General features: G+C 35.6%; 1 protein-coding gene across 2 annotated transcripts in view; it reads left to right on the top strand.

Annotated features, from left to right (window-relative positions):
- LOC149778459 (GDP-fucose protein O-fucosyltransferase 1-like) overlaps positions 1-15998 on the top strand; it is a 49486-nt gene that overhangs the window by 13759 nt on the left and 19729 nt on the right. For both annotated transcript variants that reach the window (XM_089939297.1, XM_089939298.1), the window contains exons 2-4: positions 226-338; positions 5680-5795; positions 7362-7485. In XM_089939297.1, coding sequence (XP_089795423.1) covers positions 226-338; positions 5680-5795; positions 7362-7485 — 353 coding nt within the window. The remainder of the gene's footprint in view (positions 1-225; positions 339-5679; positions 5796-7361; positions 7486-15998) is intronic.

Here is a 15998-nt window from a genome sequence, read left to right as displayed (position 1 = left end):
TTATAGTAGTTACTGTCATAGTATTGTTACTGTTAAGAATTTATATTACTGTTACTGTAATTTTGGTACCTGAACAAGAGTGTTTCCCTCTTGTGTTGTTTGATTTCTAAGTTACACATGTTGTGTTGCAGAAATTCTAAAATTTATTTTTTAAGGAGAAGAAGAAAACCTTACAGTGTTCTCAACTTTATTTTTTAATCTCATTTGTGATTTTCCATTTTCCAGAGTGATGATGGCAGTAGAGTTCTTGATACTGGTGCTTGCTTCCTGTTTGATGTCAGTGTTGTGCACACTGGAGGTGGATCCCAATGGATACATTCTGTTCTGTCCATGCATGGGTAAGTTTCAATCTAGAAAGCAATGTTCCATCTAGGCAGGTAAGGTGTGGTATCCTTCTTCCAAGTCCATACTACAGTGCTTGTCCATTGTTTTGTGCCCTGCCTGATCTAAATGTAAGATTGGTACTGTACCCCTTTATGTGATGTCTCTTTATTAGTTTACAGCCTAGAATTATTGACTTTTATGATATGCCACTATGGAATGCCAAGTTTAGATTTCGCTAATATTGATGATAGGAAACGTTTCCAGACAAAAACCACTTTCTTTATTGAGAGTGCAATGAAAGTTTTTCGAATTGACATTATTACTCTCAGTCTTAGTTGAGAAAAATATTAGTGGACTGTTTGATTAAAGTTTATGTTGGAACATGTTTATGAAAGTCTCAAGTTATTAATAATACTCACAACTGACCACTTGTAGAGCGCCTTTATTCCTATTCCTTGCGGAAGTCAACCATTGCTACTGATGATGCAATATGTCAAACCTTATACTGAAAGGTTGGAACCATAAAATAGTTCACTTTATTTTTTAAATGCTGAGTTTGTTTGGCTGAATATGTATTGCCTTCTGTACATGTATGCATACTTACCTGCCCTTTTACAATACATAATGACTTGTACAGTAAATTCACATGCACATACACACATTCTGTAACATGCCCTTCATGACTCACCTGTATGAAGTAGAGGGGAGGTGCTTGTACTACACCTGACATTGCCATGGTTTCCACACAGATAAAAGCATATACATATGTACAGCATAACTGCATCACACTTATTCTTTCTTCCTAGGGAACAGTTTAAATTTAGTTTCCTAACACCCAACCCCAGGAAATAGTCTTTTAAGGGCTAACTTTGTACATATAAATTAGTTGTACATTCTTCATTATTTTTTATGTTTACCTTAGGGTTATTTTGCACACTGTATACATACTGTTATTCCTGGTTAGTTTATGCATCTTGAAGAATAATATACCTCATCACAAAGACTGGTCAATGTGACACATTTATTAAACTTGTCTGACTTTGCTTAATTTTTTTATTTTAAGTTTATTGCTCAATTTCTGTTAATACTAGAATCTTTTGTTATGTATATTTAATTTGCATTGTTTTTTTTTTAAATTCATTATATGCTATGGATGATTGTGTTTTGGACTTTTCTTTGTCTAAAATCAAGTTTATGTTGTTCCTGACAAATTACACTGTTGTTTTTGTTTGGTAAACAGATAATACATAGTTAATATTTTTGTAAGAGTGTGGGTTAATTATTAGCATCATTATCATGATCTGAGTCAAGGACATTATGTTTACCATGTTCTTCATTCTAACAGACCTCATAATAGCTTGAATTGTTCTGGAAATGAACTTTTGTCTTATGTCCTAGCTCTTCTTTTGTTTATTAGGTTTTTTATATGATCATGTTTATATAGAAGTTATTCATTCATGCTGTAAGATATTGAAGCAAAATCAGTCTTATTGTTATGTTCAGTATTTGATTTGGGCTAGAATTATTTATTTAAATTATCATTTTCTGGAAATTACAACGTGCTCAATACTATTCTTGGACAGAGACATTAATTTGGAATTATAGTCATTCGAACAAGGATATCTTGGATTATATTACTGTGATTCATCAAAGGACTGTTGGCACATCATCACACTTGAGGTCATTGTTACATTAGTACATAAGACTATAGGCATATTAACCCTTTACCTCATAGAACATAGTTACAAAGTGCAGTGCACTATAAATAGAACATCTGTTACCTATTTGACTCCATACACATAGTCCTGCCTGTTAACTGTTAACCAAAGTAGTGTATGTTACGTTTAACAACAATTATAACCATTTTACATTTTTGGTACACATCTATTATGTGTGGAAAAATTTAAGTATAAAGTCTGATTGTTCTATCTGTATAATTATTTTTCACAGAAGAATTTTTTATGTGCTTTATAATCTTGAGAGAACTCGTTCACCATCATGTCAGCGAGGCCGCATGACCAGCCGTAGCTGCCATTTCTCATACTCAGTTTTTCGTCTGCGTCTACATTACTGAGTCATCTGAATTTGATAATTTATAAAAACTAATTGCTGCCTACATCAATATCAGAGCCTTTACCTAAGTTATTGAATCTTTCATAGTTGTGATTCTAGTCATGAAAACTTCATAGGTACTGAATGAAATCCGTGACCTCCATTTTGGAGAGTGGAGATTACGACCCATTTACTTTAAATAGCAGATATCAACCAGAGCATAAACAGTGACCACGTGATCTGATGTAATTGTTGTGCACAGAAATGAATATAGTATCTAATAGGGGGTTTTCCCTGAAGGTGGCACTACGAAAACTGGCTTAAAATGGCTGATGTTTACAGCAGGCATCAAAAGGCACTTCCATGCGAATGGAGTAGAGGCATCAAAAGGCGCTTCCATGCAAATGGAGTATAGGCGTCCAAAGACGATTGCATGAGGTAAAGGGTTAACACCTTCAGTGTTGGGTCTTATTTGGAATACCTCTGGAATTTAATCAGAACTTAGGACTGGTGATATAACTGTTTGGATTATTTGGGATTTGACATGACCTTAGAATTAATCATTGAAAATTAGACATATAGACTAGTTAAAGTGAGTGTTGTTTGTATTCTGGTAGTGAACTACATGGATTTTGTCAATTTGTGACAATAATTTTAATCAGCTGCAGATTCAGGTTAATAGCAAACTGAAATGTACATTTTTCATATAGCTTTTTTTTAAAAGTATGGCCGTTTTGACAATTATATTTATTTAGTAATAATTACACTTGTACCTCTCTAGGTATTGGCTTGTATGCATAATATTTAGTTTGTATTATTTATTGGCTTCTCTTAATGATTATATGTTAAATACATTTGTATTTTGTACCTGACCTTGTCAAAATCAAGTTCACTATGTACCTGAGCAGGGACATTTATTTTGTAAACATGATATATAGATAATATTTCTCTGTGAGTTTGGATTAAATTTCAGATCATTATTAATGTAAACATGTTTATGTGAGTTTGAGTTAAAAGATACAGTCTTGATTCTGACCTTAGAATCTACTATAATGGAAAATTCCATCAAGTGACATAGTATTTTCAGAAAATGGTAATTGCAACCTTGGTTAAGTAGAAGGTTTTATAATCTTGTTTGAAATCTAAAAGCTACTCATTCTTTCCTTAACATCTGAAGCAGGTTCAGTCTTATTGTTGTGTTCAGGTTTTCATTTATGTGGATTTATTAACTCAGATATTCAATGGAAATACAAAGTGCTCAGTAATATTCTTGGACAGTAACATTAATTTGGAATTATAGTGAATTCAGTCAAGGACATTTTGGATTATATTATTATGAGACATCAAAAGACTCTAGCATATTACCATACTCCAGGCAATTTGTACATTAGCACTTTTGAGACCACAGGGACATCAGTGCATTTAGTATCAGAATTTATTTGGAATACAGCTGGATTTCAATTGGAACTTAAAATATTTGGACTTGTGGTAGAACTTTTAGGAGTATTTGGGATTTAATTGACATTATTGCAGCTTCTTTTTAAAATTTTCACTTTGTATTATAGGGAAATAAATTATTTGTTAAATTTTACAAAACTTGATGGTTTTCACTCTTTTCTGTTACTCAGTTTAAAACCATAGTATCATAACAAGTGTTCAACTGAGTATTATTAGTGTAAACAAGATGGATTATAAAAAGCACTTGTTAAGTGGTATCTAATAGATAAATGCCATAATTTTTGCCAGTTTTAGAGAAGGGAGTTTTACATGTGTGTCAGATGCAGCCAGTCTGCACTTTTGTTTTACCACGACCTGAAATGCAGCTTGTATGTCAAGGGCAAACATCTGCAGAAGTCATGAAAATTCCATTCATATGAAAACAAATGTGCTTAGATTCAGTTAATTTGGATCATTAGGGGATTATACAAATTCATTTACTTTGAATAAAAACCTTTGGTAATTTGTACAGAATTTTACTCACTGGTTTCACACTGCAGATTATGTGTTCTGGCTTTTATGGAGATGCTGAAATGAAATGACTAAATACTTGTTTGTGAAATGTTGTTGATAATTTGATGATGCCCTCTGAACAAGGTGACAGACTAATAAAGCACATCTCATGGCTTGCCTTTGTTCTAGATATTTTGTTTGGTACCAAACAAAATATCTCGAACGAAGGCAAGCCATAAGATGTGCTTTATTAATCTGTACAGTAAAACACCCTGCCATTTTATTGTGTTACTTGTCAGTAGGTTTTAAACAAATATGTTTGGCTGTTTATTAGACATTTGATATTGAACTACAGTTAATGCATTGCACTTAGATACATTCATCATTTGGTCAAGTTAATACATTGCGCTGAGATTCATTCATAAATAGGTCTAGTTACTACACTGCACTTAGATACATTCATAAATAGGTCTAGTTACTGTATTGCACTTAGATACATTCATAAATAGGTCGAGTTAATACATTGCACTTAGATACATTCATAAATAGGTCCAATTATTATTTGCACTTTGGTTTATATATATATATATATATATATATATATATATATATATATATATATATATAGCCAATTAATACATTACACTTAGATACATTCATAAATAGGTCCAGTTAATAATTTGCACTTAGATACATTCATGAATAGTTCCAATTAGTAAATAGTACTTAGATACATTCATAAATAGATCCCGTTTAAGCATTGTACATAGATACATTCATAAATAGATTCAGGTGTTCTAATTACTGCATCAACCTGGTTTACCTGAAGGTTTAAGGCCTGTAGTCCTTTTCAGCATGTCCATCCAGTTATTTTGTGCAGGTAACGGAGTTTCAGTTAAGCGGTAGATGTGGACGTTTCTATACAAATATGAAATTTTACGTAAATCATTTTGGACAGTTTTCTGCATGGTATTTTGGGTAAATCTTGTACAGTGATGATGTACTGTTTCATCCCACATATCAATGACAATTATTGCCAAGAAAGAAATTTCCTAGAAGTACCTGTCATACCAATAATACTTTACAGAAAATGAATTAGTTCTTTGTTTTTTAACTGAGCATATTTAAATGTGCAAATTTATTTTTTTAATCTTCCCTTTTACATGCAGATGAAATCCTCATTTGACCAAAAGTGTCCTGATCCAATTTTGTAAACTGAGTGATTTTGTTATTCATATTTCATGTAGCTTTGTCTAGCCATGAATATCTTCCAAGCTGTCCATGGATCACCTGCTCTCTGTACTCACTAATCTAACTTCAGACATTACATTTGATTGTGTTTTGACTTTGTAGGTAGGTTTGGTAATCAAGCGGACCAGTTTCTGGGTTCTCTAGGATTTGCCAAGGCCCAAAACAGAACCCTGGTTCTCCCTCACTGGATAGAATACCCTAGCATGAAGCCAGGATCAGTAAGTGACTCTTTACTTTAATCCTTGAAGTCAAAGTTGTCTGTGTTGACTAGCATTAAATGGTCAGGTACGCTTTTGGTTAGCTTTAATGCTTGCCAGTGAATTTCAGATTTTACCAGAAATGTAGACTGCTGACCTTAAGGACCATTCAAAAAAGAATCATCATACAAATGGCTAAGAATCATGAGAATTTTGCCTGAGTTTGATGAGTAGTTAATTGGGTCATTGCAAATGTTGCCCTTTTCAGGATCTACTGTCATTACAAATGTTGCCCATTTCAGATTCTAGCTTTTCATGATCTACTGCCATTACAAATCTAGCCCTTTTCAGATTATAGCTTTTCATGATCTACTGTCGTTACAGATGTTGCCCTTTTTATGATTTATTGTCATTACAAATATTGCCCTTTTCAGATTCTACTGTCATTACAAATGTTGCCCTTTTCAGATTCTACTGTCATTACAAATGTTGCCCATTTCATGACCTACTGTCATTACAAATATTGCCCTTTTCAGATTCTACTGTCATTTCAAATGTTGCCCTTTTCATATTCTACTGTCATTACAAGTGTTGCCCATTTCATGACCTACTGTCATTACAAATGTTGCCCTTTTCAGGATCTACTGTCATTACAAATGTTGCCCATTTTAGATTCTAGCTTTTTATGATCTACCATCATTACAAATGTTGCCCTTTTTATGATCTACTGTCATTACAAATGTTGCCCTTTTCAGATTCTAGCTTTTTATGATCTACTGTCATTACAAATGTTGCCCTTTTCAGATTCTATTGTCATTACAAATGTTGCCCTTTTCAGGATCTAGTGTCATTACAAATGTTGCCCATTTCAGATTCTAGCTTTTTATGATCTACTGTCATTACAAATGTTGCCCTTTTCATGATCTACTGTCACTACATATGTTGCCCTTTTCAGATTCTAGCTTTTTATGATCTACTGTCATTACAAATGTTGCCCATTTCAGATTCTAGCTTTTTATGATCTACTGTCATTACAAATGTTGCCCTTTTCAGATTCTAGCTTTTTATGATCTACTGTCATTACAAATGTTGCCCTTTTCATGATCTGCTGTCATTACAAATGTTGCACATTTCAGATTCTAGCTTTTTATGATCTACTGTCATTACAAATGTTGCCCTTTTCAGATTCTAGCTTTAACTTTGGACATTGGATACAAAAACAATTATGTGGACCAAATCACATGTCCTGGTAAAGTACTTGTGGGGAAATAAATTGTACTGCCTTTCAGGGTGTTGCTACATTAGATTGAGAATGTATATTCATTGTTATGGTTCTCTGTTCAAATTACAACTTCATAATTAAAAGGATGAAACTTTTTTGAAGTTTTAAAACAATCTCTTGGTGGTATTCTGGCCTATGTAATACACATGACTTAGATGGTCTCAGTAAAAACGAGAAAATTTCAGAAAGGTTTACGTCAAGAATGTATCAGATATAAGGTAAAAGTTGTTTGTCTTTTTTCTTGTGCTTTGGTATCCATAATTTTTGAAGTGTCTTACTGTCAATCACGTTTGTTTTTCCCTCAGATTCAGGTTCCATATGATAAATATTTCAAAGTAGAACCTTTGAAGGAATACCATCGGGTGATGACTATGAAGCTATTTATGGAGGAACTTGCACCTAAAGTCTGGCCACCTGGAGAGAGAATAGGTAAAAAATTCTTATTTTTAGATGGTTTTGTGTTAACTTTGTGATAGCAAACATTTCTAGAGCATGCCAGTTTCTTAGATTTGACAGATTGTATCTTCATGGTCAGATAGTTTCCATAGCATTCCTGAAAAATACAGTAAAACTTTGAATATTTGAGCACTAAAAACAATCAGATTTTTGGAAATCTTTTAAATAATTTTGGTTTTGAATTTTTTTAATTAATAGAAAATGACTGTCATTGTTTTGATAATCAAAATGCTTGAAAATATAAGCACTTGTAAGAAATTTCTTGTTAACTGTCTGTTGTATATACTGTCTGTTGTCATAATTCTTTTAATCAGTCAGTCTCTATATACTGTCTGTTGTCATAATTCTTTTAATCAGTCAGTCTCTATACACTGTCTGTTGTCATAATTCTTTAACCAGTCAGCCTGTATATACTGTCTGTTGTCATAATTCTTTTAATCAGTCAGCCTGTATATACTGTCTGTTGTTATAATTCTTTAACCCCAGCATCATGCATTCCTATTTCAATAACTTTAACAGTTGTAACTTATTATGCAAGCTTTAGTGTAAGCCTGGTTCATATCCATATTGTGTTTTGATAAAGTGTCAAGTTTATCATTTACATCACTCATGGGTGTGTACTTGCACCTCAAGTTTGGCCATACACAAACCACTTGGACAAAAGCAAACATGTGCCACTAAGCATAAAGAATAATCCAGACTTACAAATACAAGCTAAATTATTAGGACCTTGCAGATGTGAAGTCCCTATATAGATCACTTTGTTTGTCTGTGTCCATCTTGATAGCTTTACAAGAGATGTTGCTTGCAATTAGCAAAGCTTAACTTATTTGCCTACAGATATTTTGATCATTTTTGCCTGAAATGGGGGTAGGAAACACATTTTGGAGGTTAATTCTAAATACATCTGGAGTTTTTTGTTTAGCCTGGAGCCTAGTTTTGCTAGAAACATTGTTTTTCATTGGCTATTTGGCTCATGCATGTGCAGAAGGGTAAAAGTTGGAGTCCTTTTCTTTTCTCTTTTCTTTTTTGTGTGCTTATTGGACCCATTATGTTTGTTTCTTGGCCACTTCTTACTCCCAGTCCCCAACTTATCCTACTTTTTGCAAAGGATCACCTGTCTGTGTGCAGTTCAGACCAGTCTGCCTTAGATCACAGGCCAAAAAGTCTACAATCATTACACACAATCCGATTCCTACAATTAGCAAATTTTTTGTGTAAAACAATTGGGTCTAAAAAATAAGTTTTTCCTTCTGCATTTTGTTGTAATATTAGGAAGTCCAGATTATTTGGTATCATTGTAGAGCTACATCTGTCTGCTTTTCTTAATACCACACACTTTGGTATATCTTAAATGACCTTGATGATACAGAGCTGTAGGGTACAGCCTCATCATGCCTACAGGCAGAATTGGGGCTGAATGAGTTAAGAACCATTAAAGATATTCTAATGCAATTTCATGGCTTCATAAATCTGGATGTGCCATTTGTGAGTTTTGTCTTGTCTGTTGTTTTATTTTGGCTTTTGACAATCAGTTTCATAGCTTAACAGGAGATATTGCTTGTAATTAGCATAGTTTAAGAATCATTAAGTATAGTTGAATGCAGTTTGATGTGAACATAGAGCAAAGATGTGTTTCTTATGGGTTTTAGTTTTAGCTCATAGACCAGAAGAACATATCAGATGGCCTATTGACCTTTCATCCAGACATTGCCTGACCATACATTATTGCAAGTTTGTTACCATCATTTCTGCTAAATTACTGTTTCTTCTAAACTACTTGAAGGATTGTCATGAACCCTTACACACACACACATACATTCATCCCAGCATCTAGTTGGTCCTGATTGATAATAGTGCTATTTAGAGGTCTGCTATGGCTACCCCAGTGACCATCTCGAAAATCTTGTTATTGTTATACTCCTTATGAATGGATGGTAACATAATAAAAATGGATGGAAACATAATAAAAATGGATGGTAACAATAAAATGGATGGTAACATAATAAAAATGGATGGTAGCAATAAAATGGATGGTAACAATAAGATGGATGGAAACAATAAAATGGATGGTAACATAATAAAAATGGATGGAAACAATAAAATGGATGGTAACAATAAAATGGATGGTAACATAATTAAATGGATGGTAACAATAAAATGGATGGTAGCATAATTAAATGGATGGTAACTTAATAAAAATGGATGGTAACATAATTAAATGGATGGTAACAATAACATGGATGGTAGCATAATAAAATGGATGGTAACTTAATAAAAATCGATGGTAACAATAAAATTAATGGTAACATAAAAATGGATGGTAACTATAAAATGGATGATAACATAATAAAAATGGATGATAACATAATAAAATGGATGGTAGCATAATAAAATGGATGGTAACAATAAAATTAATGGTAACATAATAAAAATGGATGATAAAAATAAAATGGATGGTAACAATAAAAATGGATGGTAACATAATAAAAAAATCTTTTTATTGAAAGATGCATACTATTTAGTTGGTCCCAAATGAAAATGGTGCCAAGCTGACCTCCAATATGGTTGCCATAGCACTCATCTTGAAAATCTTGTTATTGCTTCTCTTTCCAGACGGATAGCCATTATCATCATTGGTTTGTCCTAAATGAAAATATTGCCAAACTGACATCCAGTATAGGCACCATGATAGCCAGCTTAAAATTCTTGTTATTGCTACTCTTCCAGAATGGATGGTCTTATTAACATGGGATTTTCAATAAAGGATTACATATGATATATACTTGGTCTGTTGATGAAAATGTTGCTGAACTGAAATCCAATTTCATCATAGTGACCATCTTGAAAATCTTATCACAATTCCTCAAGAATGGATTGCCATATTAAAATGGGGTTTTCACCAAATTTCTTTTGTTATCCACCGACTTTAACAATTTCTTTTTTAAATATGTTACCCAATCATAATACCTTAGGCGAACTACTGCCACCTCTCAAAGAAAGCCAGTTTTAAAAGTTTACATTTTTTCCAGTTTTACTGTTACATTTGGGGCAATTGTACTGATGGACTGAATGAAATAAAAATATAGAAAGGGTTTTTACTTGTACAGGCAGTGTGGGATTTTTTCCATACAGGTAATTACCTCATAATTGATATTGTTTCACCTACTTTGTATGTATATATAAGTCCTTTTTTGTGAAGGTTTTTTGTGTGGAATGTAGACACTTGTGTACATTTCTGTTTTCCTTCCACTGGTTAGACAAGTACAGGTTGGCTTTCTTTACACAGTTTACTCAATTGCGTCTTGCTTATGCATGATTCTATAGGCAACACTTGAGTCATGTTTTTCTGCATAAGCACTCCATTATATTTAAAGAGCACTTAGTTAGTCACAAAGGTTGCCTATGCAATTTCACAAGATAGATTTAGGCTACAATATTTATATATGTGCATGTCTTTCTGCCTTATGAAACTCCTTAGATATGAATAATTCCATCATTTCTGGTACATATGGGTGAGTTTCCTTTACCACAGCATCCTTAGCTTTGGAATGCCATGCTTCAGTGATTCTACTTGTACATGCCATCCTTGACCTTCCCTACAGGTAGCATTATAATTGAGATCATCTGTTGTCACTTTTTTCCAGGTAACTATTATTTGGTATAGATCTGCACCCACACTGTATTCAAACTACACCCGTGTAGACACACAGGTTTATACTTCTTCTTACAGGTGGTCTTGTCATTATATTTTACCTGTATGTTTCATTGCTTACAGGTGGTCTTGTCATTATATTTTACCTGTATGTTTCATTGCTTTTTTGGTTATTAATTTCTGGGTCAACTTTTTAAGGTTTAGCTCTGCACCAACATTGTGTTCTAAAAGACAGGTGCAGGGCTACAGTTTTACATTTTGCTCTATTTGTCATACAGACTAGAACTGTTGACAAAGTGCAAGAACACAGCTCAAGATGAAGATATCACCAGTCTGCATGCTGACCTTTCCTCAGTGTGAGAAAAAGGGAAATAAATCAACTTACCCTTCAGCCATGAAGTGCCAGACATTGACACACTCTAAAACAGCTCTGGCACTCAAGTCACCACCATAGAACTCAACATTATTGGCAACTCCATCTACCTTAACTCCTTTGGGGTTCGACTTGATTCCTTTTGTGGAACAGTGAGAAATAGAGTTTACAGACAACCAAGTTCACTCTCACTCAGCAGATATATGGTCAGGTTACATGGATTAAACATCCCATAACCTATCCCAAACTGATGATCTTAACAACATCCTCGCCATATGGATGGCCTGTTTCCATTACATCTGGCCTATGCCATATACATGAAATCACAAAGGGCCAAAACATAAATATTATAAGCTCAGTCTGGCTTCCAGTGTATGGAACCAGACTTTTGCAGACATTTGCAGGAACTAGTCTAGCCCTCGTACCAACTTGAGACCCTCATTTGGCATGATGCCACGAATAGTTCTTCATGCATCAACAGATGTCTCTTCGCAATTTCTCTACACTCTGCCATGAGAAAAGACTCTTTACTCAGCAACTGTCTTGAAGTCGTGCTTTCGAATTGAGGGCGTTCTATGAGTTTCATAAGTGACAGATCTTGTCACTGTTTTGCAGCTAAGTCTCAAGCATTACAGGGGATCTTAGCTTCGCCTTATGCAACCAGGTTGCTGCTGCTTGTTCTCCAGTAATCTATTCTACACTATCTGATGGCACAGGAAGATTCAGACTTTTGAGCATCCATCAAAGACATTTTCCATCTTTGACCACTAGAATTTTGTCCTCCTCCTCTCACTCCATCAACATCCTGGACCAGAGCTCCAGCATCTATTCATCTTACAATGGAATGAAATAACTACACATGTATTACTTACGTTGCTTTGTTATCAGTTCCATGGCAGCTCTACCTTTGCCACACACCAGTCTTTCATTTGGAAACCCCAGCAGTTGACAATAATATTGCCGTTTCATGGAAGACAAAGCCACACTCCATACTTATGGACTGGATGGCCAATGATGAAACTCGGCAGTTAGTATGGAATATCATTGCCATGGCTTCAGTGTTGTGCTTTTGTCTCTATGGCAATCTTCCAACAGGCGGAACATAGCTTATCTTCTCCCACTCCAAATGCCTCAGGGCATGCATGGGAGTTGGTCTCAACAATGGCCTGAATACAGAATAGAGCTGCTCAACACACTTTGGCCAATGCCAAAACTGCAACTACAAATTTACAATTAGCAGAACATGACTCTTTGCTCTTTGCCTGCATTTTCTTGAAGGACCACCATAAAGCCAAGCTAAGAGCACAACCTTTATCATCTCATCTTCTGTTTAATGGCCGGATTGAAGAAATCTGCAAACAAGCCATCCAGGAGACCAATTTTCCACTTTCTCACAAACACAGCATTGATATAGGGATAGTATGAGAAATCAACAAAAGGATACAAGGGCCACTCATAGGACATGAAACTCAGAAAATCGTCCCATTGAAGCCCCACCCAGCGAAAGCCACAGTTCTTGCATACCAAAGCAGATATAGCACCGAGAGGGTCCTGTAATTTGTCCCAGATATTTCTTGGATCCAAAAGCAAATCAGTTCATTAACATCCCTGGGTTCTCAATGGAAACACCACAGCATGTTTTGAATACCATCATTGATTGAAACTTCACCATCAGTGTGGACTTAAATGCTGCATACCTTCATGTCCCTATTGACAAGGCTTCCAGGACATTGTTGTGATTTGCCTACAGCATCGTATACCAATTCAGAGCAAATCCATTGTGGGTCTTCATTCATCTTAATGAATCGAGTAATAGCACATGTCTGGACCATTTCTATGGCAGCAATATCAGGTTACCTAGAAGACATCCTGCAGAAACATTTATGAGTTAAATCAAGTGAGACATGATAACCCTTGTTACCAATCTGGACTTCTCATCAACAGTGAAAAAATCCGACCTAGTACCAACAATTTGTTCACCTAGGTATGAAGTTCAATACACAGGCAACATATTTCATCTCCCTTAGTATTGGGCATTGAAATCCAAACCATGGTAACACACTTTTGAAGAATTTTATCTCCATGAGAATTCCTTTGTTTACTAGGCTTGCTCAATGCAGCAGCAGACCTCATGGTCCTAGGTTGCCTTCTGATGCGCCCATTGCAAATGATTCTTTGCCAATGGAGGCCTAAGTTTGCCAATTGGACCATAATCTCACCATCTGCACAGAGTTGAGGCACAATCTGCAGAGTTGGAGCAACCTAATTTTGCTCATGACATTTATACATCTGCATGTAAAATTGCCTGAGATTACAATCTGTACCGATGCAAGTACGGAAGGCTGGGGGGCACACTTACCACCGTCCTTTCAGGAAGCCAGTGGTGCATGCTCTCCCCAGAAATGACATATCAATAAATTCTGGAGATGATGGTTATTGTGAAAGCCTTTTATTGGTGGCAGTTCTCATTCTGTCTGACACCTCTACAGTGGTGACATATCTCAAACGACAGGGAGGAACCAGGTCCTACAGTGGTGACATATCTCAAATGACAGGGAGGGACCAAGTCCCAAGATCTTTATGTCCTGGTGTGGGACTTTCTAAAATGGAGTTGTCAACAACAAATCCTTGTTGAGTTTCACCATATCACACGGCTCCTAATGTATTAGCCAAATCTTTGTCTTAGAACAAGCAATGTATAAAGATTGAATGGTCTCTTAATTCCTTAATTTTCTTTAATATATGTACCTTTAGTGGACGGATTTGTGACCAGGTGAAATACTAAATTCCCAACCTCATATCTCCTGTCCTAGGTTCGAAGCCTAGGCAGCCAATGCTCTATTGATAGATTGGAAGTGGCCTGGATGCTTACATGCCTACCCACCAACATCTGATTCCAAAAGTGATATGGAAAGCAAGAGAATCAGAGTGTCACCTTATTCTCATTGCACCACTTAGATGTGAGAAATCATGGATGAACGGCCTCATCAATCTTTCAATGGGAACTCCTTGGAAAATTCAGATTTTCTACTCAAACAACCATGACAGCAGTTGTTTCATTCCTACTCAGAGCTACAGAACCTGCATGTCTGGATCATGTTATACAGGCCCTCAGAAATAAACAGTTCTTACAACCAGTCATAGAGAGGATAACTCTAGGAAGACAGATCTCCACTCTGAAAGCATGCAAGGCACATGGTATGTTTTCACCCAGTGCTGCACAAACAAATATATCATACCTCTTCGGCATCTATATTGCAAATAGCTAACTTCATCTGGCTCTTTGAAGAAAAAGTTCACACTAAGTACGATAAAAGGTTATGATCAGTGACACTTTTCATCATCACAGAAGAGAGGATATCAAACTAAACAAGGACTTGTATGACCTATATGGCTGAAAACATTAACCCTATACCCAAAGTGGAACATATCTTGGGTATTAACGTGGCTGAACAAGACACCTTTTGAAACAATTTCAAGGACATCTCTGGCGCACATTTCTTACAAGACCTGCTTTCTGAAAGCATTAGAGAATTCAGACAAAATTAGCGAAATACATGGCCTATCAGCAGATCCAAATTACGTGCAGTTCTGACAAGATGGGTTAGTCAGTCTTACTTAAAATGGCATCCTCTTTCATCACCAAGAACCACCTTCCTTTCACAGGTAACCAGACTTTTATCATGAAACCTGTGTCTTGTCTGGACACATGAGTTGAAGGCCAATTACAAGATTCATAGAACAGAGCCATTGCATCATGGTCATTATGCCTCTTTCTAGCTCTCGAGACAGGTAAGGATGATATATCAACATCGATTATCTCATCCTGGATTAAGTGGGTTATTTGCTAAGCATATTGGGAAATAACCCTAGTTCATATGAACTTATTACACAGTTTGTTTGATGAGGTTAGAGCAGTTGCCACCATCCTAGCATTTGACTGGAACTGTTCACCAACTGACATCATTCAGGCTGTGGGATGGAGATCAGAGTCCACATTCTCTAGCTTCTATCTCTGAGATACGTCATCCCAGAAAGCCCACTTCAATCTGGTAGGACCTATATCTGCAGATCAACAGGTTGATTGACAGCTTCTTAAGACACAGCTGCATGACTAATGCTGGATTTGGTGGGAGGGGGGTTCCCCTATTTGAAGCCTCACCCAATCAGATGGAGTCTCTTCAATTTGGGGTTACCTAGAAGCTGCCTCACATGCCTTAGGGGACTGGAGATGGTATCTCTGGGGTAGGAGGATGTACCTACCTCCACCTCTTGCCTATTCTCCTGAGGTATTATGATTGGGTAAAATATTTAAAGAGGAAACAAATTTTTACGAGTAAAATATGTTACTTTGAGTATACTTACCCAATCATAATACATATACACCCTTCTGGTCCCACAGTTACATCCATAGAGAGCATGCCTTCCACTCCAGTAGTAACTGAACGGTTCTTAGAC

Source organism: Sinohyriopsis cumingii, chromosome 17 (genome assembly GCF_028554795.1).
Source record: "Sinohyriopsis cumingii isolate HCF-2022 chromosome 17, ASM2855479v2, whole genome shotgun sequence".
Lineage (NCBI taxonomy): Eukaryota > Metazoa > Mollusca > Bivalvia > Unionida > Unionidae > Sinohyriopsis > Sinohyriopsis cumingii.
The sequence above is the reverse complement of the archived record's forward strand: the minus strand, read 5'-3'. Positions and strand labels throughout refer to the sequence as shown.